Source organism: Mytilus galloprovincialis, chromosome 10, assembly GCF_965363235.1.
Source record: "Mytilus galloprovincialis chromosome 10, xbMytGall1.hap1.1, whole genome shotgun sequence".
In the NCBI taxonomy this organism is placed as follows: Eukaryota; Metazoa; Mollusca; class Bivalvia; order Mytilida; family Mytilidae; genus Mytilus; species Mytilus galloprovincialis.
The window spans coordinates 69,535,904-69,561,501 of record NC_134847.1 but is presented as its reverse complement, the minus strand read 5'-3'; the positions used below and the strand labels follow the sequence as shown (position 1 = coordinate 69,561,501).

At 31.7% G+C, this 25,598-nt stretch overlaps 2 protein-coding genes across 6 annotated transcripts in view; one reads left to right on the top strand and one right to left on the bottom strand.

The window, feature by feature from the left end:
* The window catches only part of LOC143048252 (uncharacterized), a 40,008-nt gene extending 31,781 nt beyond the window's left edge, over positions 1-8,227 (bottom strand). For 4 of the 5 annotated variants that reach the window (XM_076221813.1, XM_076221814.1, XM_076221815.1 and 1 more), the window contains exons 1-6: positions 8,071-8,227; positions 5,957-6,247; positions 5,289-5,406; positions 3,966-4,168; positions 1,857-2,054; positions 1,342-1,391 (exon numbers count right to left, since the gene is read on the bottom strand). In XM_076221813.1, the coding sequence (XP_076077928.1) occupies positions 1,342-1,391; positions 1,857-2,054; positions 3,966-4,168; positions 5,289-5,406; positions 5,957-6,247; positions 8,071-8,106 (896 nt within the window). In that variant the 5' untranslated portion in view covers positions 8,107-8,227. The remainder of the gene's footprint in view (positions 1-1,341; positions 1,392-1,856; positions 2,055-3,965; positions 4,169-5,288; positions 5,407-5,956; positions 6,248-8,070) is intronic. The other variant, XM_076221817.1, reaches the window with a different exon arrangement.
* A 68-nt stretch (positions 8,228-8,295) lies between these two features.
* On the top strand, positions 8,296-24,255 carry LOC143048253 (glycoprotein endo-alpha-1,2-mannosidase-like). The gene is made up of 5 exons (XM_076221818.1): positions 8,296-8,407; positions 11,875-11,986; positions 15,567-16,169; positions 16,481-16,590; positions 19,688-24,255. The coding sequence occupies exons 3-5, from the start codon at positions 15,623-15,625 to the stop codon at positions 20,393-20,395; spliced, it is 1,365 nt and encodes a 454-aa protein (XP_076077933.1). The 5' UTR covers positions 8,296-8,407; positions 11,875-11,986; positions 15,567-15,622; the 3' UTR covers positions 20,396-24,255.
* Positions 24,256-25,598: the final 1,343 nt, after the last annotated feature.

Below are 25,598 nucleotides of genomic sequence, written 5' to 3'. Positions count from 1 at the left end.
GATTTGCATTTTTACTCTCTCAAACATTCGAAAACCAATACTTAGGAATTTGGCATAATAAATTGGATGCAAGACATTTGGAAGACATTAAAGGCAGTCCATAACCAGGGTCACCACAAAATGGATACTACACAAAGACAGATGATACACAGAAAGCCAAAAAAAATCAAAAACAAACCCATCTTTTTATTACTGTTTATAAGCTGCAACTCTTGTCTTTTCACAGGAATCAAAATGTTGATCTTCTTAGTCACAATTATGACTTTTAACAATTAACAATATTTTAAAAGCGTTGACATTCTTTTCACCACTATGTGCATACCCAAGCTATTTTCTCAGCGCTCTGCTTTTTCCACTTGTCAGGATTTAAAACTGGGTTAAGTTTCTATTACTTGGGCATAGATATTTGATAATGGATTTTGTTAAAAGTATTAATTTGGATTCATAATTATTTATGGGTAACCAATTTTCATACAATTTCCAGGTAACCACAAATATAAATGTTCAACTTGTTACATATTGTTCTAGACGTAAATTCCTACTTTGGCAATACCCGAAATAAATATCCATGAAATCCCAAGTTTCCTAATTCCATGAAAATTGGAACCCATTTAAAATATATGAATCCACAGTAGTTGGTAATGAATAATAGCTGAAATTTGAAAACTGCTTCTAAGCTTGCTTCAATTATTGGTCAAGTGGATACAAGTCAGGGATACCATTTGTAGGAAACTATCAACAACAACTTGTCACTGGGATGTCAAATTAAATCTAACCACTTCAAAGCAATCAACTCATGTTTCATTTTCTTTGTCTTTGGTACTCATTTATTAAGAGAATAACTCAAATGTACATGATGTAAGATCAATAACTCAAATAACATCAATAGAAGAGGGAAACTGCTTTCTCATTCTGTTTTTCTTTTGGTCATTGTCTGTGTTGAAGTTGCATGAATATTGCTGTAAACAATCTAACTAGAGATCAGACCTGATAATATTAGCAATTTCTTACTTTTGGAGTTTGTTCATAGTTTAGATTCAAATGGTTATACAGAAGGTGGGAAAGGTTTGTCGATATTCTTGTTATATTTGGAGAAAATAAGATGTATGTCAGTAGTCCACCTTTAAATAAATATGACTGCAACTTTACAATCAAACTGACAAACACATCTCAAAAATATCTTGAAACTCTGACTTTGTTCAATCAATTCTTTAATCCTTTTTCTTCAGATTCTAAGGTACATGTATTTGTATAGAGTTGAGGAAGATCAATTTAGTACATGTTTAAGATTTGATTCCTTTACCACCAAATGTATTGATATAAAAAAAAATGTTTACGTACCCTTGTCCATCTTCTTCATCACTTTCACCATAGTCAAAATCTAGTAACTTCTACAATATAATATCTACAATGTTATCATATATCTTTTTTTTAATCTTTTTTTTTTTAATTACAAAAAGTCCAATAATAATAATTAATTTTGATCCATTAAACAAATAAGATGATGTAGTTTTTCATTTTTAAGATTTCAGTTCTGATAAACATTTAAAAAACTTAAAAAAACACCATAAGTACAAAAAGAACATCTGTTTTCAATCCCCTCCCCATGATGGTTCCATAAAAACATACAAGGCAGTTCCATATCCTAACTGAAGGGTGGTGTAAATCATGTAAATGACCACTTTGTAAAGAAAATTTCTTAGAACTACTTCTACAGATGGTTATTCTATTTTCAAAGTGCCAACCCTGGGTACCACATGTGTATTAACAGAACAGCCCTTATAAAAAGTATGTCTCCTATCATGCCTATTGGTATATACAATAAAATCTTTTAGGGGTAAACACTGTTTGTCAACCTTATTAAATCCCGGTTCTGGAGGTTTCTTGTTGAGAAGTTGACTAGTAAGGGTCTGTATGTGGGATAACAGGTTGCTATCTATAACTGGTTGTTGTCCTGTTGACTGCTGCATCAACTGAGTTTGTTGTATCAACTGTTGTTGAAGTAACTGTAACTGTTGCAACTGCTGTTGTTGTGCACTTAAACTTGTACTACCCTAAAACAAGACCAAGACCATGTCTCAAGAACATCAAAGCATAAAAGTTGGAAAATTCCCTTGTATAAGATTTCCTCCAACCAATTAACATGTGTGAATATGGTAGTTTTTATGTATTAAAGGGCTGTTCCAAGAAAACACACATGGGACCCTGGGAAGGCACTTTGAAATCTTTGTCACGAGTTGGGATTAAAAGACCATTTTGTTCAGGGAAAATGTAAGAGAATTCTTAAATTGTTTTAATGCTAGTTACCAATTTTCAAAGTGCCTTCTTGGGTACCATGTATATTCAAATGGAACAGCACAGTTAAAAAAATCTCATACTAAATAAAGGTTTTATCTTTACAGGCAGATGATTTATTCTGAAAATGTGCATGATATTTTGCCATCTTGGATTGTTAATTGCAGAAAACAATCGTTTTAAAATTTTAATGAACTAGGAAATTTTTGAGACAGGAACGCAATTCAATTGCAATTTTTAATCTTATTTCATTTACATAAAAAATAGTCATTTAATATAATCATTGTCTGTTTTTAACAAATACTATTACTGTCGGCATTCCAATGGGAACAAACTGTGCCCCTCTACTTGCAGACTTGTTTCTTTATTATTATGAGTCTGACTTCATGCAGGAACTTCTTAGGAAGAAAGATAAGAAGTTAACAATATCCTTTAACTCTACTTTCTGCTCTATAGATGTTCTTTCACTAAATTATTCAAAATTTGGTGACTGTGGAAAGCATCTATCCCATCAAGCTAGAGATAAAGGATACTACAGATACAGTTAAGTCGGCCTCATATCTTGACTTACATCTAGAAATTGAAAATTAAGGTCGGTTGAAAACAAAACTTTACGACAAAAGAGATGATTTCAGCTTTCCAATTGTGAACTTTCCATTTCTAAGTAGCAACATTCCAGCAGCACCTGCATACAGGGTATATATCTCCCAATTGAAACAATATTCCAGTGCTTGCATTTCCTATCATGATTTTCTAGATAGAGGGTTGCTGCTCACAAGGAAGCTATTAAACCAAGAGTTCCAAATGGTGAAGTTGAAATCATCCCTTCGTGAATTTTACATACGCGGCGTATGTAAAATTTACGTCACCATCACGAGTTGGTTGACCATTATGGAATAACTGTTTCACAAATGATATCGGATATGTTCCTTACGTCGTAACTACTATCCCCTTCCCTTTCATGAATGTGACCTACCAAATTAGACTATTTACCGGATTTGTTATCACATAAGCAACACGACGGGTGCCACATGTGGAGCAGGATCTGCTTACACTTCCGGAGTACCTGAGATCACCCCTAGTTTTTGGTGGGGTTTGTGTTGTTTATTCTTTAGTTTTCTATGTTGTGTCATGTGTGTTGTTGTTTGTCTTTTTCATTTTTAGCCATGACGTTGTCAGTTTTTTTTAGATTTATGAGTTTGACTGTCACTTTGGTATCTTTCGTCCCTCTTTTAAACATTTTATTCAAAGGGGGGATAACTCTAAGATTTGAGTAAATTTTAATACTTTGTATTATAGTACATGTAGTAACAATATCAATATATATTAAAAGAACAATCAACTCATTATATTCTAAATTATCTGTCATTTAGTTTTCATTCTATTCACATGATACTTTTCTCGTGTATCATCTATTTAATGTGTTAATATTTCAAAGCATGTAACTTGAAAACAAGTTATGTCCCACTGAACTGTGTTTGAACCCCCAAACTACCATAAATCAGGTTTTCAATGTTGTGAAGGGTTATTCTTTTTTTGCTAGATACCTGAATATACTTGTAATGAGAATATGTTGAAAGTTATCTGTAGGAGTTTTGGATGACCAGAATAGATACCATCTATGTTTTTTTCGAGAACAGACACTTATGTTTTTCAAACTTATATATTACCGTCTGTGTTTGCTGCAGTAATTGATTAACTGTGGCCAGCATATCTATCTGTGTTGACTGTGCATTGGCTGTGTCCATTATATTTTGAGCTGTCTCCTGTTCTGATGGAGGTTCTGACGATGTTGATGTATCTAAGTTAGAAGCACCAGCAGCTTTAGTTGTTGCTCCAGTTTTATTAACGATATACTCGGCTGCTCTTTGTACTAAAAAGATAAAATATACCAAAAATAATTTTTTTACATGATTTACTATTATCTTAAGAAGTCCTGGATAAAAAGAATACAGGCAAATAACATCATTAAGTATACCGTTTATATTACAGAATTTTCTCTCATATAACATTAAATGTCCAGTTTAATGAGGACTGTATTAAAATTGATATTTGGACTTTATTCTTAGGTAAAGGAATCCACTGTAAAGAACAGTTGTATATTACAGCAGATTGCATTGAGTGTGTAGGTAAACATGGTAAAAGATCTGTCTGTAGGTCTAGGACTAGGCTATTTCAAAGGGGGGTAGTATACCTTACATGTACATAATAATGAATTCACTGTTCAGGCCATATAAAAATATATGTGGTTTCAGTAACCCTACCGTCCCTACTTTTTCGGCTTAAAAATAGCCTACCCTAAAGATTTTATTGTCATTTTTCATTAAGCACTGTTAAAGTCAGAATGTTGCTCCCATAGACTCAATGTAAAAAAAAACATAAAATAAAAAAAATCCCTACCTACCTACCCTAACTTTTTTTCAGATGTAACTGGAACCACACATACTTTTTTATTTGGCCTCAGCTAGCAAGAAAGCTAACCAAAGATATGACTTTTACCTACACACTCAATGCAATCAGCTGTAACATAATATGAAACTCTCTTATGCTGAGATTGTTTTGGCATCTGCTTGTGAGCTGTTTCCACAATTCTATTAATAGTTAAAGGCCCGTATTATTCCAATCATCATGTGAACCATTCAACAAGAAACTTTCTGATATGAGTTTTGCTGGATTTTTTTATTTTACATTTTATGATATCCAGTATCAATGTTTCCTCAAATCAAACAAAGGTTGACTGTATAGACAATGGTTATTCAAAATGTAGTAATAAACCAAATGTATTATTCTATGTATCAAGACCCATTTTTGGGCTATTTCATAGCGGCCAGTTTTTATTGGAGGAGTCGAGTGCACCTGCTCTAGTGGGGTTCTTACTCACAACCTCAGTGTTGACTGGCTAATTATTACAATGGAAGAACCACTTAGACCACTTGACCAACTAGGCACCTACAGTGTCAATAAATGTCATACATATTTTTATATAACCTTACCCTGGGCGGCCATTTCAGGATTGTTTGGATCAGCTGTTAAATCTAACAATGGTTGTATAACTTCACTCATAAACACATTATTCTTTTGCCAAAGATTTAATACACGTACAATTTTACTCTGAAATTGAGAATCATACAATATCAACATGTAGCATGCAGATTTTTACATGGGTACCCGGTAATTGTAATGTGAACAAACAATTCATACTCATTTTTGAAAATTTATGAACAATTAAAAGGAATCGTGCAATTCCTTCTTCAACAACAAGTGCAGGAAAAATTAAAATACTTCTTTTTGCATGACCATTTACAGGTACAAGGTTCTTGTAAAAGAGTGCACAACAAGTGAAAGTGTGTGTTAATGCTCACTGATAATACCCCACAGCAAGTGGATAATTTTAAGTGTCAAATGTTAAGTGTTTGGATAACAGAAAGTTGTCTAATGATGAACCTAAAAAATTATCACACGGTATAGCTGACTCAATCATTGTTTTGCATAATGGTAAAACCCAGGAACTTTTACCACATTTACATTTAAAGTTCTACGTTGAATTATTACATCTAAAGCACACAGTTCTGATTATTTTGTTATTTACTTTTGATATTTTGCTTTATTCTGTTTGACAAAAGCCATTAACAATGTCTTCATAAGATTAAAACATATATACCTTTTCTTCTGTGGGACATTTTAGCAAGTTTTGGAATGTCAGCAAAATATTCTTGGTAAATCTTGGTGCAAAGACATCTTTTTCTGACCCAAACTGGTGCCTTGATTGACGGACTATAGAATCAATGACATAAAGTCCAGGTACTTTGTACTCTGGTTTACATTTCTGTACAAATTTCTCCACACTCTGTACCACATGCTTGTAAAATTTTATGGCCTTGATTGCACCCTTTGTCACGGCAGCCATCTTGGCCCTAGATATAGGGGGCCTGGTCTCGTACAAAGATGACAACTGAAAAAGAAGAAAATAATTATGTTTTACATCTTTTAGTCTACTTCTATGCATATTTCTTTTTCCATGCGGAGAAGTGACTTACCTTTTTGAAACTGAATGGATGAAGTGAATGAGATTTGACATGAGAAGTGTTTGTTTGCTTTTGACACTACAAAGTTTTGTTTTTGTCAAGCCTGAAACTTTTGTTGCAGAAAGCTTGACATAGGGAGAGTGATCCTAAGCTGGCAGCGGCAGTGTTAGTCATGTTAGTTTACTTCTTAAAAGCTTTATATTTAAGAAGGTAGAAGGCCTGCATGCTTCATACTTTGTATATGGATCTCTCATGTTACGAAGTTTCCGTCAGTCACATGTCCAATGTCCTTGACCTCATTTTCATGGTTAAGTGACTACTTGAAAAAAAGTTAAGATTGTTAATAATAGAATAACTATATTCTATACTATATAGTCCTTCAGACATTTTTCACTTGACCTCGACTTCATTTCATGGATCAGTGAACAAGGTTAAGTTTTGGTGGTCAAATCCATATCTCAGATACTTTAAGCAATAGGTCTAGCATATTCGGTGTATGGAAGGACTGTAAATAAGGTGTACATGTCCAACTGGAAGGTGTCATCTGACCTTGACCTCATTTTCATGGTTCAGTGGTTATAGTTATTTTTTTGTGTTTTGTCTGTTTTTCTTATACTGTATGCAATAGTACTACTATATTTGGTGTATGGAATGACCGAAAGGTGTACATGTCTAGCTGTCATGTGTCATCTGACCGTGACCTCATTTTAATGGTTCAGTGGTCAAATTTAAGTTTTTTGAGTTTTGGTCTTTTTTTTCTAAAACTAAATGCTATAGATAATAGGTTAACTATATTTGGTGTATGGAAATATTCGGAGTTATCAGTTAGACCGCATGGTTCTATTATTACAATAGGAAAACACCGAGAACACCTGAGACGTCCCAAAAATATATAGGTGCTCCTATTATTGGAGGAACATTACACAGTTGTGTATACACACATGGCGGCACGGAACACGATCGGAAATTCGTTTGACGATATATCTAAACGAAGTGAAAAATATCGTGCGCCACATGACGTGGGTGCTTACATTTGTCCCTGTATGCACCATTTCTTGTCAATATGCGCTATAGGCGCACGTCCTTCCTGATCCCTGTATGCCGTTGTTACAATACGTGGTTTGTACTTCAAAAAGACGGCCCTGGGTCTGTCAACTTGGTACCTTTGAAGCTTGAATTTCAGAAACCATCTTAACTATGTAACGGAATGTTGGAGGATTCCTTTTACAGTTCTGTAACCAAAAGATTAAAAGGTACAAGTTCCCCGGGTGCAGACTCTGGTGTTGACACTGTCACTGTTATGCTACCCCTCTATATCTTTTTGGGGACTGGACATAAAGACACAACAACAGTTGATGTCAAATTTTCTGTTCCTTTGTATGCAGGTCTTGCAGTGCATATTTTGACTACAGATCATAGAATTACTGTAACATTTCTTTTAATTTTCTTTAACAAAATAAATGAGGTCGGAAATGTCTGGTCCCGAATTGTCCAAAACGGATGCCGAAGTGTCTTCGGACTTGTGTGCCGAAATGTCTTGTTACCTTGCTACAAAACCCTGACAATCAACAATTTCAACAAATAAAGATTGCAATGATTTTTCGACACCAACGAAATGCCACAAAACATTCAGCAATAATTCACAATTATTTTGCTAATTTTGCTAATATATTTACAGAAATACCACGGAAAAAACGTGGTGATTCAATGACAATGAGTCAAACAAAATCCTGCAGGTTATGTATAATACCTCATTGTTAAAAGCACGGACAGCCTCCATAGTCATTAGAAATTTCTTATTCTTGTCCTAGGTATTCTTCTTTTGCTGAAATAGGCCCAAAAACAGAGAAGGACGTTAGCGTGTTTGTTCCAACATGGCGGACACGCAGGAGCTTATTCCCAATTACAGTTTAAAAGCTCTAATTTGATTGGGCTATTTTCATATCGAAGCCAATCAAAATAAGCCTTCTATTTTTCAGTCACAGGAAGTGGCATGTGATGAGATATTTTTCATACCATGGCTAAATTATTGCCTAAAAATGTTGCCTTCAATTTATGAATAAAACGGAGACGAGATAAGATGAAAAGTAGACATATATATTATATTCTATACATTTTTTTGCTATATTGATTTAGCAGATGTTTAAATCAAAGAAACCAAGGCCCACACCACTTGAGTCTATTATAGAGTCTATACTGCAATTAAATTTCAAAGCCCAAGTATAAACTAAATAAATAATATAGAATATGTTTACATTATGAAAAACCTATATGACATGGTCCAAATACTATTGGTGAATCATGAATAATATGCTATGCACAGCCATAGATATTATATTACATTTACATTAGATTATGACATTCAGTATAGTCTATAGAACAATTGAAACAATGAACTGACAACAATTAAACTAGAGTAATAACTATAAAATAAGCAGAGTTAAAACTACAAAATATGGGTTAAAATCATTTCTTTTCAGTGCTGCACAGTTATGGAATGAGCTGCTAAACCACATGAGACAGAAAAATTCTCTTACTCAATTTTCCAACTAATACAGACCTGAAATGGCAGCTCATGCCATTGTAATTCATGCCATTAGTGCTTTGGGATTTGAGCTTAGCTTTGCTTTTATCCCCTTTTTTCATAAATACTAAAATTAGCTAGTTATGATTTTATATTTTATCTGCAGGAACAGTATTATTTTATTTGCTTATGTCATGTATGTGCTTTTAATATCATGTTGTATTGTATTTATGTTTGTCTTAATATGTTTGTTTTGTTTACATGTTACTTGCTTGTGTGTAATTTATTATAATGTCGATTTTAAAAGCTCATTAGAGCTTGTGTTACTTTGTTTACTGTGTATCGACAATAAATAAAACTTTGATTTGATTTGATTTAGAGTGACCATAGTAATTACATGAAAAGAAGTCTTTAAATAAATGATACTCCATTTTGGACACAGTGACTCATATCATAGATGATTTTTTTATCAGAAAATATGCACCAATGGACTGGTATGCATACTTAAATTGTGTATATAGAACTTACATACACAATCTTGAAAGCATACTAGTCGATTGGAACACAGTTTTGACTCTAAAACACCTACATGTATGATGCAAATGTAATCATGATGTGTCCAAAAAAGATGGTGTTGGAAGCATGTTTATTTTGAAAGAAAAACATAATCATATAGAATGGCACTTGAACTTCTGATAGGAATCTAATACCTGTAATAATAGATATATATATATATGGAACAAGGGAACTGATTTTAACAAAGATTACTTCTTTGAAGTTACCAACATGGGTCATTTAAACGTATCAGTGTATGCATGCACAAATATTCTACAAGTAACAGAATATTTTGGGTCTATTTTAATAAAAAAAATATGAAAAAGAAACCACAATTATAAATGAAATATCATCATGATCATTCACTCCTTGTGTGATCAGGTGATCATGAAGACATATATATTTATAAGTTGTTTTTATCATGTTTAATATTAAAAAATGTTGTTGAAATATGTGCCACTGGACATTGAATAAAAACAATGTAAATTTATGATCAACTGGTATCTGATTTAACATGCTTAACAATATGTACAGATTTTTGAAATAAAATAACTTAACTTTGCTAGAGTATGTAGAGGATGATAAATCAACAAAAATTATAAATTTAGAATTTGTTTGGCTCGTTTTATATTGTGATTGTTAAATGTCCAGAAATTCCAGATTAATTATTGAAGTTTCAGGAAATGTTGCATACAGTTATATATATATTAATGTAATCAATATTCAAAAGGCAAGTTTTATTTTTGCAAAACTTATTCTTTTGCCTTTTCACAATAAAGATAAAAACATTGCAAAAACCTTCTCTGAATAAACAGTAATTACTAAATTTTCAGTTTAAAAGTTGATCTACTATACAATGACTTATTTGATATTGATTTGATGTTATGCAACCTTAAAGATTTTTATAAAATAGGAAACATGTTTAGAAGTTTTGCATACATATAACTAAAAAATGGATTAAGGTAACGTATTAGACAACACTTTCTAAAACTTCAGAGGATTAGTATTGGTTGAAGTATGCCCATAACCTCTCCATATGTTTTTATACGGTCGCAATTTTGGGATGGTATAATGGTATGATGTTATTGTCGTCGTCTGCGCCAGTGTCGTCCGAAGATACATTGGTGTCCGGACAATAACTTAAGTTTAAGTAGATGGATCTCTATGGAATTTTTAAAGAAGATTAATACCACAAAAGAAAGGTTGGGAGTGATTTCGGTGATGATGGTCCAAACGGTTCAGGAATTAAAGGGCCCTAAAGGGGCCCAAAACAAGCATTTTTCTAGTTTCAGGATATAAACTTGTGTACAAGTATTTTGATTACTCTGAAACTGAATCACAATGTTTAATACCACAAGTAGAAGGTTTTGATTCATTTTAGAGGTTATGGGTCCATCAGTTTAGGAATTAATTAAGGGCCTAAAAAAGATAAAAACAAGCATTTTTCTAGTTTCCAGACAATTACTTGTGTTTAAGTGTATGGATCTCTCTGTCATTGTACCACACTGTTCCATATAACAAAGGGAAGGCTTGGATTGAGGTTTGGGATTAATTGCCCCAAAAGTGTAGGAATTAGGGGCCAAAAAAGGGTCAAAAAGAATAATTTATCTAGTTTCCAGACCATAACTTGTATTAAAGTTTATGGATCTCTCTGAAATCGTACTACATTTGTACAAGGTTCCATACATCAAAGTAAAGGCCGGGATTGAGTTATGGGGTTATTGCTCCTAGAGGGGTTTCAATAAGTTGGGGGGGGGGGGGGGATTTTTTGTCCACAATTTTTTGAAATGATTCATAATTTTTATGCCCCACCTATGATAGTAATAATTTCTTCAGAAATGCTTATATTTTGTTCTTTTTTTTTTTACTTTACAGATTCTACTGCTTCATTGATTGTAACAAATAGGAGCTGTTTAAAAATAGCATTGTTTTCCTTTTTACTAAAATGTATTTTTTTCCCCTGTAAGACTATCATGGTAACTTGTCCCTTTTTTCTTGACATTCAATAGCAGTATCAGAAGGTGTCGCCCTCTGCGGTCATATCAAGCTGTGCTCAGCGAACCATTATATGGAATTATGTGAAACTATAAGTTCTTCAGAAATGCTTATATTTTTTGTTTGTTCTGTTTTTTTTTACTTAACAGATTCTACCACTCCATTGATTGTAACAAATAGGAGCTGTTTAAAAATAGCATTGTTTTCCTCATTGTTTCCCTCATTGTTTCCCTCATTACTAAAATGTATTTCTTTTTCCTGTAAGACTATCATGGTAACTGGTCCCTTTTTTCTTGACATCCAATAGCAGTCTCAGAAGGTGTTGAGAATCCGGAAGACGTATCTAAAGTTTAATTATTGTAGCGCTGAACAACACATTAATTAGTTATATAATTGTTTGGACGGGAAAAGAATAAATAAAAAAAAAAAATAAATAAATAAATAAATGAAAAGATAATTACAATTGAATTTCTTTTACAGATGATGTTGGAGTATTTATCCCATATGTCATGAAGAACAGACTGGTAAATATAGCAGAACTTGTAAGGAAAGAATGTGACATTTGCTGCTTTTCACCATCATTTGCTATATAGTAAGAAGATTTAGGATAAATATAGATTAATTGTATGATTTTTTTAGCTGTGTTAAAAGAACATGCAAGTTTAGCATGTTTAGCACAATATGAGCAATGATACTAAAAAGGAAGAATATTGAAGGAAAATGGTGGAAAAATGATACAATAATAACTCTGAAATATTTACATTATCAATGATAATCATCTGATGAGGTTGCCTGATATATAATTTTGTGAAGAGACAACATACATTTTTTATACGACCGCAAATTTTGAAAAAATTTTCGTCGTATATTGCTATCACGTTGGCGTCGGCGTCGTCGTCGTCGTCGTCGTCGTCGTCGTCGTCGTCGTCGTCCGGCGTCCGAATACTTTTAGTTTTCGCACTCTAACTTTAGTAAAAGTGAATGGAAATCTATGAAATTTTAACACAAGGTTTATGACCACAAAAGGAAGGTTGGTATTGATTTTGGGAGTTTTGGTCCCAACATTTTAGGAATTAGGGGCCAAAAAGGGCCCAAATAAGCATTTTCTTGGTTTTCGCACTATAACTTTAGTTTAAGTTAATAGAAATCTATGAAATTTTGACACAAGGTTTATGACCACAAAAGAACGGTTGGGATTGATTTTGGGAGTTTTGGTCTCAACAGTTTAGGAATTAGGGGCCAAAAAAGGGCCCAAATAAGCATTATTCTTGGTTTTCGCACAATAACATTAGTTTAAGTAAATAGAAATCAATGAAATTTAAACACAATGTTAATGACTACAAAAGGAAGGTTGGTATTGATTTTGGGAGTTTAGGTCCCAACAGTTTAGGAATTAGGGGCCAAAAAGGGACCCAAATAAGCATTTTTCTTGGTTTTCGCACCATAACGTTAGTATAAGTAAATAGAAATCTATGAAATTTAAACACAAGGTTTATGACCATAAAAGAAAGGTTGGGTTTGATTTTGGGAGTTTTGGTCCCAACATAATAAGGGGCCCAAAGGGTCCAAAATTAAACTTTTGTTTGATTTCATCAAAATTGAATAATTGGGGTTCTTTGATATGCTGAATCTAACTGTCATGACTGTGTATGTAGATTCTTAACTTTTGGTCCCGTTTTCAAATTGGTCTACATTAAGGTCCAAAGGGTCCAAAATTAAACTTAGTTTGATTTTGACAAAAAATGAATCAGTTAGGTTCTTTGATATGCTGAATCTAAAAATGTACTTAGATTCTTGATTATTGGCCCAGTTTTCAAGTTGGTCCAAATCGGGGTCCAAAATTAAACTTTGTTTGATTTCATCAAAAATTGAATAAATGGGGTTCTTTGATATACCAAATCTAACTGTGTATGTAGATTCTTCATTTTTGGTCCTGTTTTCAAATTGGTCTACACTAAAGTCCAAAGGGTCCAAAATTAAACTTAGTCTGATTTTAACAAAAATTGAAATCTTGAAGTTCTTTGATATGCTGAATTCAAAAATGTACTTAGATTTTTTATCATGGGCCCAGTTTTCAAGTTGGTCCAAATCAGGATCTAAAATTATTATATTAAGTATTGTGCAATAGCAAGTCTTTTCAATTGCACAGTATCAGGGTTTTAGCTAGGATTTTGAGGGCTTTAGTCACTTTTGCGCGTGACAAAATTCAGGCTTATTTTTTATAATAGCAAGGGGTCTTACCGTCTAGGATGTTTATATAACTAGCTATACATATATGTTTAAGTTCTTCAAGAACTAGTCTAGGATCTTTGAAGACTTTAGGATTGCTAATGTAGGCAGTTATTGTCAATATTGCATGAATTGACTGATGTGATGCTAAGTTATGAAGATAAGATCAGGGATCTGGTAATATGGTTCACAACTTCACTTCAGTTATTTTCAGGGCACATCCCTGATCAACAAAAGTTGTGTGCCTCTATTTTTTAAACTACTGCACAAGTCAAATGAACTTGTAACGACTTTTTCACTTCACAATCATTTATTTTCTTGAAAATACGTTTAAATATCTATTTGGAATCAATTTCTTTAATATTGGATAGAAGGATCTGCATCTATACTTTATGTGACGATTCTAATGACTGTAGACGTTTACTTTCGATTTTTAAACGAAATGAAATGAAAACGGTAAGTGACAATTAAATAATAATTTCAGAATAAAACCGGATTCATCTACGAACTTTCACGCATGCGCAATACATAGAACAGGAAGCACCTGTTTGCAAGTGAAAATATTTACGTTTTGAATAAATTTCATTCTTTTTAATCGAAGTTGTCGAAAGTTTTTGATGAATATTTATGTAAAGTATGACAAAAATACGTTAAAATGACGGAGCTACGACAAGCAAACTGCAAATTATGATCGTAAAGGAAATATTGAAAGTAAAATAAAGTTGAAATGTCCGGGAAGATTATCAATTTTGTTCAAATGACGAAAATACGACAGAATTGTGAGAAATTATTAAAATGAATTGCTGACTGACTGATTTAACTTAAATAGATTATTATGATGGTCATTTATGAGGTTTTATAATAATAATTAAGGGATTAGTGACCCATCTGATTGGCGATAGGCGGATTACTTGTCATCACAACTTTCAACACCTGTGGTAAACGTTAATTACCTGAGGGTCATAAACTTGTCAGAAACATAAAGACAGGTAGAATTCAAGAAATTTGATGTGTAAATATGTTTACACTTTCCAAATTTTAGTGACGAAATTGATATGAAATATTTTCGTCATTTCGAAAACCTTTTCGTAAAATACGAAAGTGACGAGCGCTAGCTAAATCACTGCAGTATTGCGCAATGGCAAGAAATATCTAATTGCACAATATTGTGAAATATCAAAAAAAAAAATAATTAGAGTTATCTTTCTTTGTCCAGAATAGTAAGCAAGAAATATCTAATTGCAAAATATTGTGCAATAGCAAGATTTTTTTTTAATTGGAGTTATCTTTCTTTGTCCAGAATCAACTTAAATCTTTGTTATATACAATATACAATGTATATTCACTTTTTACTACCAACTGATAAATTAAAATAATCTTTACCATTCAGTGATAACAAGCAGTTTTTTTACATCTTAATATTTTATGATGTATTTAAATGAGTAGTTATTGTTGCAAACTCCATTAGAAATTTTAATTGAGATTAGTTTTGGAATAAGGGAAAGGGGGATGTGATTAAAAAAATTGGGTTCAATTTTTCTCATTTGAAATTTCATAAATAAAAAAGAAAATTTCTTCAAACATTTTTTTGAGAGGATTAATATTCAACAGCATAGTGAATTGCTCTAAGAGAAACAAAAATTTTAAGTTCATTAGAACACATTCATTCTGTGTCAGAAACCTATGCTGTGTCAACTATTTAATCACAATCCAAATTTAGAGCTGAATCCAGCTTGAATGTTGTGTCCATACTTGCCCTTACCGTTCAGGGTTCAACCTCTGCGGTCGTATAAAGCTACGCCCTGCGGAGCATCTGGTTGTAACATGATCTTCATAATTTGTACTTTAAGTCTTCAGATCTGTATAGTAACATGTCTTTATGATGTACCTCTTTATTTAAACCATTCTATGACCTTGACTTCATATTCTGTATTATTTTTCAGATGTTTGGAAGACACAACCTAGAGAGGATAGAATTAGTTGAAAATCAACAAAAGCAATGAAAATATTAACATGTAGATGGAGGAAACAGTTTCTTTTTTTCTTACTATTGGCATGTCTATTGTACATTCTGATTGGTCTATTTATAGTTTCTAAATTTCCAAGGGAGGAGTCAACTCAAAATTCATTAAGTTTCAGATATGCAGATTCTCTTGGTATTAATGCCAAGTCAAAACAGCTCATAAATGAAACACCACAAGACAATTCAAAACTCTCTAACTTTCAAAATGTGGAAGAAGATTTTACAGAAAATCATATCAATGATAATAACTTAATAATTCGTGTAGAATCCAAACTGAGTTATAATGTGCATATATTCTACTATCCATGGTATGGAAATCCAGATCATGATGGGAAATATTATCACTGGAATCACCCATATCTACCACACTGGAATAAAGATGAGGCCAAAAAATATCAGACAGGAACACATGTGCCTCCTGATGATATAGGAGCTAATTTCTACCCTCAACTAGGACCATACAGCTCCAGTGATCCTAATGTCATTCATAAACATATGGCTCAGATGCAGAAGGCAGGAGTTGGTAGGTCTTTCTTATACAGATATACTGTGATGGATGTATTTTCAATGTTACAAGTTATTTCACTGAAACTTTATGTGTTATATACCTCAGAAGTTACCTGTTGATTTGATTTGATTGCATGCAGGATTTTGATCATGATAACAATAAATGAAATTATTAACAAAAAAAATAACTATTAAGATATATTAAAATAAAGGGGAAGTCCATACATGACAGTATAATTGTTAATTTATGATTTACTGCAAAGTTGCCTTAATCCAAACCATAAGCAGTTTTGACATTCTGGTGATATTGTCTTCTTATGATAACAGGTGTATGTGTTGTATCATGGTATCCAAGTGGACAAGCAGACAATGAGGGCAAGGAACCAGATTCATTAATACCAGAATTATTGGATATTTCAGCTCTTTATAGAATAAAGGTATGGTATGAGGAACTCTCTATGTTTCTCTTTCTATCTCTTTACTTAGCAAGATATTTTTTTTATGCACCATTTATGGGCATTATGTTTTCTGGTATGTGCATCTGTTCGTGCATTCGCTCGTCTGTCTGTTGATCTGTCTGTCCCGCTTCAGATTAAAATGTTTGGTCGGGGTAGTTTTTTATGAAGTTGAAGTACAATCGACTTGAAACTTAGTTCACATTGTCCTTATGATATGATCTTTCTAATTTTAATGTCAAATTAGAGATTTCACCCATTTTCACGGTGCATTGACCATAGAAAATGATAGTGCGGATGGGGCATTCATGTACTACGGACATATTTTTATACGACCGCAAAATTTGAAAAAATTTTCGTCGTATATTGCTATCACGTTGGCGTCTGCGTCGTCGTCCGTCGTCCGAATACTTTTAGTTTTCGCACTCTAACTTTAGTAAAAGTGAATGGAAATCTTTGAAATTTTAACACAAGGTTTATGACCACAAAAGGAAGGTTGGTATTGATTTTGGGAGTTTTGGTCCCAACATTTTAGGAATTAGAGGCCAAAAAGGGCCCAAATAAGCATTTTCTTGGTTTTCGCACTATAACTTTAGTTTAAGTTAATAGAAATCTATGAAATTTTGACACAAGGTTTATGACCTCAAAAGAACGGTTGGGATTGATTTTGGGAGTTTTGGTTTCAACAGTTTAGGAATTAGGGGCCAAAAAAGGGCCCAAAGAAGCATTATTCTTGGTTTTCGCACAATAACTTTAGTTTAAGTAAATAGAAATCAATGAAATTTAAACACAATGTTAATGACTACAAAAGGAAGGTTGGTATTGATTTTGGGAGTTTAGGTCCCAACAGTTTAGGAATTAGGGGCCAAAAAGGGACCCAAATAAGCATTTTTTTTGGTTTTCGCACCATAACGTTAGTATAAGTAAATAGAAATCTATGAAATTTAAACACAAGGTTTATGACCATAAAAGGAAGGTTGGTATTGATTTGGGGAGTTTTGGTCCCAACATAATAAGGGGCCCAAAGGGTCCAAAATTAAACTTTGTTTGATTTCATCAAAATTGAATAATTGGGGTTCTTTGATATGCCGAATCTAACTGTCATGACTGTGTATGTAGATTCTTAACTTTTGGTCCCGTTTTCAAATTGGTCTACATTAAGGTCCAAAGGGTCCAAAATTAAACTTAGTTTGATTTTGACAAAAAATGAATCAGTTAGGTTCTTTGATATGCTGAATCTAAAAATGTACTTAGATTCTTGATTATTGGCCCAGTTTTCAAGTTGGTCCAAATCGGGGTCCAAAATTAAACTTTGTTTGATTTCATCAAAAATTGAATAAATGGGGTTCTTTGATATACCAAATCTAACTGTGTATGTAGATTCTTCATTTTTGGTCCTGTTTTCAAATTGGTCTACACTAAAGTCCAAAGGGTCCAAAATTAAACTTAGTCTGATTTTAACAAAAATTGAAATCTTGGGGTTCTTTGATATGCTGAATCCAAAAATGTACTTAGATTTTTTATTATGGGCCCAGTTTTCAAGTTAAAATTATTATATTAAGTATTGTGCAATAGCAAGTCTTTTCAATTGCACAGTATTGCGCAATGGCAAGAAATATCTAATTGCACAATATTGTGAAATAGCAAATTTTTTTTTATTAGAGTTATCTTTCTTTGTCCAGAATAGTAAGCAAGAAATATCTAATTGCAAAATATTGTGCAATAGCAAGATTTTTTTTTAAATGGAGTTATCTTTCTTTGTCCAGAATCAACTTAAATCTTTGTTATATACAATATACGATGTATATTCACTTTTTACTACCAACTGATAAATTAAAATAATCTTTACCATTCAGTGATAACAAGCAGTTTTTTTACATCTTAATATTTTATGATGTATTTAAATGAGTAGTTATTGTTGCAAACTCCATTAGAAATTTTAATTGAGATTAGTTTTGGAATAAGGGAAAGGGGGATGTGATTAAAAAAATTGGGTTCAATTTTTCTCATTTGAAATTTCATAAATAAAAAAGAAAATTTCTTCAAACAGTTCATTAGACCACATTCATTCTGTGTCAGAAACCTATGCTGTGTCAACTATTTAATCACAATCCAAATTTAGAGCTGAATCCAGCTTGAATGTTGTGTCCATACTTGCCCCAACCGTTCAGGGTTCAACCTCTGCGGTCGTATAATGCTGCGCCCTGCGAAGCAACTGGTTGTTTAGTATGATTCAGGTGTTTCAGAATCAAAATGTAGGAAATTCATTCATGAATTTGTAGCTTTGTAAATTAAAGAATTAGTGATGCTATTCACAGGATTTATCTCCCCTTATCCATTTGTTCTAACTTTGTTACAGGTGGAAATATACTTAAACTATGCTCGTACAACTAGTCGTACACTAGCATTCAAATATGCTAGTATTAACTGATTAAGTTTGGTTAGTTTGCTGGCCAAATTGTTATAGTGAAAAAAAGATTAACAAAAATATTGAACTGAAGTTTATTCATGCTGAAAAATTATAATTGATGTTGATTTCGTTGTTGCCTCAACCATCAAATTATATTGTATGTCAATTGTTTCCCCCCATTATTATGGAACAAAGGGGCACCTTTTGTATACAAATCATTATGGTTTTACTTGTTCACCTGAAATATGATGTTAAAATTGATAACAATCTTTCCTCCATAATGACGCCTTTTGACACCACCCCCTTAACTCCATAATGACGCCTTTCGACGCCTGTGTAGTGCCTCAGTTGAAAGGTATTGCCAATGAAAAAACTTTATCAGACTTTAAAAAAGTTGTATCTAATATAAAAGGATATTCATAAGAATAACTGATTGGAATTTCACTCATGAAATATTTGTTTTAGCAATGCATTAATACTTTAAACCTGATGATTTTTTTATTGAAAAAATCCTATGCAAATCAAGTATGTAAAAAAAATATTTCCATGGAGGAAAGGGTTAAGAAAAAATGTTCTTCATGATGAATAGGTTAATTGTGTGGTCATTGCACAGCATTTTTATGGTAAAAAGTTATATTTGTGAAATATCTCATCATCCTTTCTTTACAGATTGCATTCCATATAGAGCCATACAAAGGCAGGTCACCAGAGACATGGAGAGACAATATTAAGTATATTCTAGACAAATATGGAGATCATGAGTCATTCTATAGACATTATGACAAAATGAAAAAGAAACATTTACCTGTATATTATATCTACGATTCTTATAACATTCCACCTGGCAACTGGGCACAAATATTCCAATCTAATGGTGCTATTACTGTGAGAAATACGGATTTAGATGGTATATTTATAGGACTTTTTGTTGAACGACAACACAAATCAGATCTGATTAAAGCAGGCTTTGATGGATTTTATTCATATTTTGCAACAGACAGATTCTCTTATGGTAGTACATGGGGTCATTGGAGAGAAATCATGAAATATGCCAAAGAAAGAAATAAAATTTTTATTCCAAGCATTGGGCCAGGGTATATTGACACAAGGATAAGACCATGGAATGCCAAAAATATTCGAAATAGAGATAATGGTTCATATTATATGTCAGCAACAAAATTTGCATGTGACTTATATCCAGAGTTTTTATCCATAACATCCTTCAATGAATGGCACGAAGGAACTCAGATTGAACCAGCCACAAAGAAAAAAGTTGAAGATCTTTACTACTTAGATTATGGCTCACAAGGGCCTTCATATTATCTTGAATTGACTAGAAAAATTGTTGATATCTTTTTAGGTTTGAGAAGAAAATAATTCAAAATCATCACCAAAACACATAAATCTTTATAAATAACTTTTGTTCAGACTTGTTACATTTATATAATTAATCAAAATTCCAGGTTCATAACTTAAACAATTATTAGTGACTAATCAAAATCTTTCATCGATGTAAATATTGCTCTTAATTTATTGTTCCTTTGATTATAGTATTATTGATATAAATAAAGATGTAAATTGTGTATGACAAATTTTATATAGATATTAATAGATTTATAAACTGTTGTGATAATATTTTAACTATTGTATAAGTTTTTGACCAATAAAATCTGAATTTGAATCTTTTTTTGCCAGTTTTACAGTTTTTTGAAATTAGAAAAAAGTTAATTTTGTTTTGTATTTTTTGTTTCCCTAAACTAAAGGATTTTAGAGTTCAGACTTTTGTCAGAAGAGTTTCACCTATTTGACATAATAGGGGAGTTTAGGATACATGTAAGTGAAACACTTTTGACCTATGACTGTGGTTTATTTTGATTACTTCATTGTATTATACATGTACATGTTATACACCAGTTGATTAATTTATCTAATCAACCTCAGTCCTGTGGTTCCTCAGTTTTTCATATTAACTAAAATCATTAAAGAAACAGATTCCACCACCAACCGTTGAATGGAGCATGAAATAAAAGCTAGGTATGCAATATAGGCTAAATGTTACCTTTTCTTTAATAGTTATACTAGCTGTCATTGAACTTGAATAAGCTTTTGACAAAAATTTAAATCAAAATAAATTGTATTATAATGTAGAGAGGACAATCATTTTAAAATTAGATTAACTTGAATATTATGGCATTTATGCCCCACTTACAATATTAGAGGGGCATTATGTTTTCTGGTCTGTGTGTCCATCTGTTCATTTGTCTATTCGTCCGTTGATGCGTCCAATCAACTTGAAACTTAGTACACTTGTTGCTTATGATATGATCTTTCTAATTTTACAGCCAGAGTAGACGTTTGACCCCAATTTCACCATCCACTGAACATAGAAAATGAAAGTGGGAGTTTCAGGTTAAAGTTTTCGTTCAAGGTAGTTTTTGATGAAGTTGAAGTCCAATCAACTTGACACTTAGTACACATGTTCCCTATGATATGATATTTTACCCAATTTCACCGTCCATTGAACATGGAAAATGATAGTGCGAGTGGGACATCCGTGTACTTTGGACACATTCTTTGTTTTTTAAATTTTTGTTTCCTATACGGAGAAGCATAAAATGATCCTCGTACATTTTCTTCCTATAGATTTGCTAGATCAAACAAATTTTACATATTTTGAAAATAATTGTCTCCCTTAATATAAGAGATAACTATTTCCACATTTATTTGTTTTAAACCACAGCCATTATGAAAAACCTGTCAATTTCAGGTATAAATAACATTCTCAATATCTTGTGAGTACTTTTAACATTTACCTAAATAGGAAAATCAAAGATGGCTAAAAACTGCAACTCAATTTGGACGTATTTTGACTTATTTGGGGTATTTAAAAAAAAGATTGAAGTATTTTCTAGTAAAAAAAGTATATATTCTTAATCTAAAGCAAAATTCTGTTGCAAATAATGCTCATTATTGTCTTCATATATATTCATAAATAACTTTGTTTTGGTTAAATATGTACTTTAATTCAAAATCATCACCAAAACACTTAAATCTTTATAAATTGCCTTACTTTAAAAAAATGTATGTACACTTTGGACTGATCTCATTAATTTTATTACTGATTTATACAAATGTACAAAATTGATACCAACAATGTTAACATTTAAAAGTTCCTTGTATTTGATTTATGATTTAGTTTGTTTTTGTTTATTTATTTTAAAATTGTACCTGTAATTTTTGTTATTTACATGTAATTTAAACATGAATATTTATCCTTTCATCATTTCAACACATTTTTTTAGGTTAATGACAAACAAATTAGCTACTCTTGACAAAAGTTTTTTCTTGTGTGATGTCATTTTATTGCCTCTTATAGTTGAGAGAGAAGTGAGGAAAATTTGACTAGTTTGTTTTGTTCAGAAAACCATTTTACAAAAAAAGAAAGTATTATAATATTTTGAGATCTGTATGTGTTTCATAACTAGACTTAGAAATAAAAAAAATAAAATTGGAATGAAGCATTTAACATTTGTATCTGTCCCTCTAATGTATAAAATGTTTTCTGCTATGCAGCTGCCATAGTTTTCATTTTTAAATCTCTGTTTGAAGATTGACCTTGACAGAATTATAGCACAATGTAGTATATATATTGGAAAACCTATGTGTGCTTGTCAATTGCATGTCTCAGAAATTAAATATTGATTAATTATAAACAAATGTATGAAACCATTAAGATTTTTTTTAGCATATCTATTGCATATGAGTAATGATTTAGTTTTTTGTATGTTTATTATAAATCATACAATTATGTAATCTGTTATTTTTACAATATCTATTTTTACAAATTAAAAAACATACATTTATTATTCTGTCATTTCAACACATCTTTTGACATAAAGGAAAATTTGACTCTTTTATTTTCAGTTTGTTTATTAAAATCAAATAAGGTTCATTTAAACAGACACTTATTATGTGCATTTTTGACAGAATAGTATCTCACTTGAAAGCACACTTTATAATCCTTCATTTTATGCACTAGTGTGATTTTAAGCAAGCCATGGATGCTGTGTGAATTTCACATTTTATCAAAGATGATTCCCTACTTTTTTCGCTATGAGAATTGAGAATTTTTATAGTTATATAAAAACAACACCTCAAATTTACCGTAACAAAAGACTAATTGTATTTATTTAATATTCAGAGAGAAGAGAGAGAGAGAGAGGGAGAAATTATCCAATATAAAAATCAGGAGATGTGGAATGATTTTCAATGAGAGAACTAGTCACCAAAGTTCAAATCAAGTAGATGTAAGCAACTTTAGGCAACCGTTAGGCCTTCAACAATGAGAAAAACCCATACTGAATGCTCAGCTTTAAAAACAAATATTACATCATCAAAGTGACTACTACTTACCAAAACAAATTGTACATGAGAGCTATGACCATGATAATAATACATGTAAAAGCATATGATGCTGAACATCACATTTCTTTAGGTGAATATTCTGTTTTATTCAAAAATCAAAATCATATTGAAATACCTACCAAATAATATCACTATGAATTAAGATCTGTTATCTCTCTGGCATTAGTTATTAAACTGACACTTATGCTGTAATATTTTTATTTAGCTGGTATGTTATTTGTTTATTTTATTTATCAAAATTGATGCAGAATGCTTTGTTATAAATGCATCGTAATCAAAATATGAAATACATCAATCAAATAATTATTATGGTACATGGTATCAATTTTTATATGTAACATTTGAACTCAAACTTTTACCTAACATATCTAGACTTAAAAAATCAGAAAACATGATTGTAATTAGCATTTGTGGATCTCTTTGTCCATGCAGAATATACAATGTTTTTCAACTGACATATTTTTCATCCTTTGTTTTAGGATTTACATATTTAGTGTATAAAAATATTTAACATATACAAGTACCTTGTTTTTGATTTATTTCTTTGTTTTTTGTGTAAATTATTCTTACACATAATCTATATTAATTTATAATTACATACATGTATATATAGAACAGTTGAACATTGCATTAATAGACAATCAAATAGATTTTATATTTGTAATGAAGTTGTGTGTATGGTGCATCTGTCTCAGAATTATTTTTTAAAATTAGTACAGATATAATATATGTTCATTGTTGTCTCTGTGTTTTGTTGTATGATAAGTCATTTAATTGGCATGAAAGAAGATAATATATTTCAAGCAATTTAATTTGTCTAATACTTAACACTATGTTTTTACTAGTGAGCATTCTGTATAGGCAGAACTTAAGATAATGATACCTTTTCTTCTAGGCATATAATTATTGTAACTTCATCAAATTGCATGTTGAATTAATGTGTGCCTGTCTTAAGCCAGAAACCTGTAATTGAGTGTTTGTCCTTAATTGCTGTTTCTCATGCATAAGGTGTTTTTCTTTCATGATGTTTCAACACTGTCCCAGGTGAACAGAGGGTTGACTGCTCCAAACATGTTTAACCAAGCCATATTGTTGTTTGGTTCATGTCTGTCATATTTGTTTTTCGTAAATTGTTTTTGTATAAAATAGGCCTAAAGTTTTCTGAATTGAATTGTATTATCTTTACCATGTCAGGGCCTTTTTGTTGCAGAATACAGTATGGGTATTTATTATTGTTGTTTTCCTACGGTGGCCCATAATTGCTGATATCAAATTCATATGAGCTTTGATGGATAGTTGGTGTCATTGGCAATCATATCAAATTTCATAAACTAGTAGAGGTAAAATGATTCAACTGTATCCAATTATGAAATATGTAGAATACCCTGTACACTCAACTTAAAAAATAAGAAGAAGTGGTAAAATTGCCAAGGAGAAACATTTCCTCCAGAGACAAATAACATTGAAGTTAAAAGCTATAGTCACGGTACGGCCTTCAACAAAAATAAACAAAATCAATACAAATCAATACAGCTATAAAAGACAAGAAAATGACAAATGTGAATCAATTAAATGTAGAAAACTAAATCCTGATTAATGTAAAAACACGATGAACGGAATACAAATTTGATATACAGACGACATCACTGAATTACAGGCCCCTGACTTGGGACAGGCACATGCAGAATGATAAAATGAGAGGGTTAGCGCTATAAAACCAGGTTTAATACACCATTTTCTACATTTGAAAATGCCTGTACCAAGTCAGGAATATGACAGTTCTTGTCTATTCCTTTTTGATGCGTTTTGTTCTTTGATTTTGCCATGTGATTATGGACTTTCCGAATTGATTTTCCTCTAAGTTCAGTATTTTTGTGATTTTACTTTTTATAAATGTTATATTAAGGTACATATCAAATGCTGACAGTTAGGTATAAAGGGAAATAGGCTACATGATTTAAAATTACATCATACTTATATCATGTGCATTCATATTTACATCTAGTATGAATGCAGATTTAAGTTATGTTTTTACCCTGTCTGCATGTACACTAAAAGAATCACTGTACATAGTTAATCATGGCTAATGCACTTGAATAATGTTTGTCTGGTACAAGTCTCCATGTTTCTTGGTGAATATGGGAAACTAGTAACT

Bases quoted from the DNA above. Each gene is read 5' to 3' on its own strand.
- LOC143048253 (XM_076221818.1), top strand. From the start codon at position 15,623: ATGAAAATATTAACATGTAGATGGAGGAAACAGTTTCTTTTTTTCTTA. The intron at 16,170-16,480 runs GTAGGTCTTTCT...TTATGATAACAG, and splicing joins GATGCAGAAGGCAGGAGTTG to GTGTATGTGTTGTATCATGG. The intron at 16,591-19,687 runs GTATGGTATGAG...CTTTCTTTACAG, and splicing joins CAGCTCTTTATAGAATAAAG to ATTGCATTCCATATAGAGCC.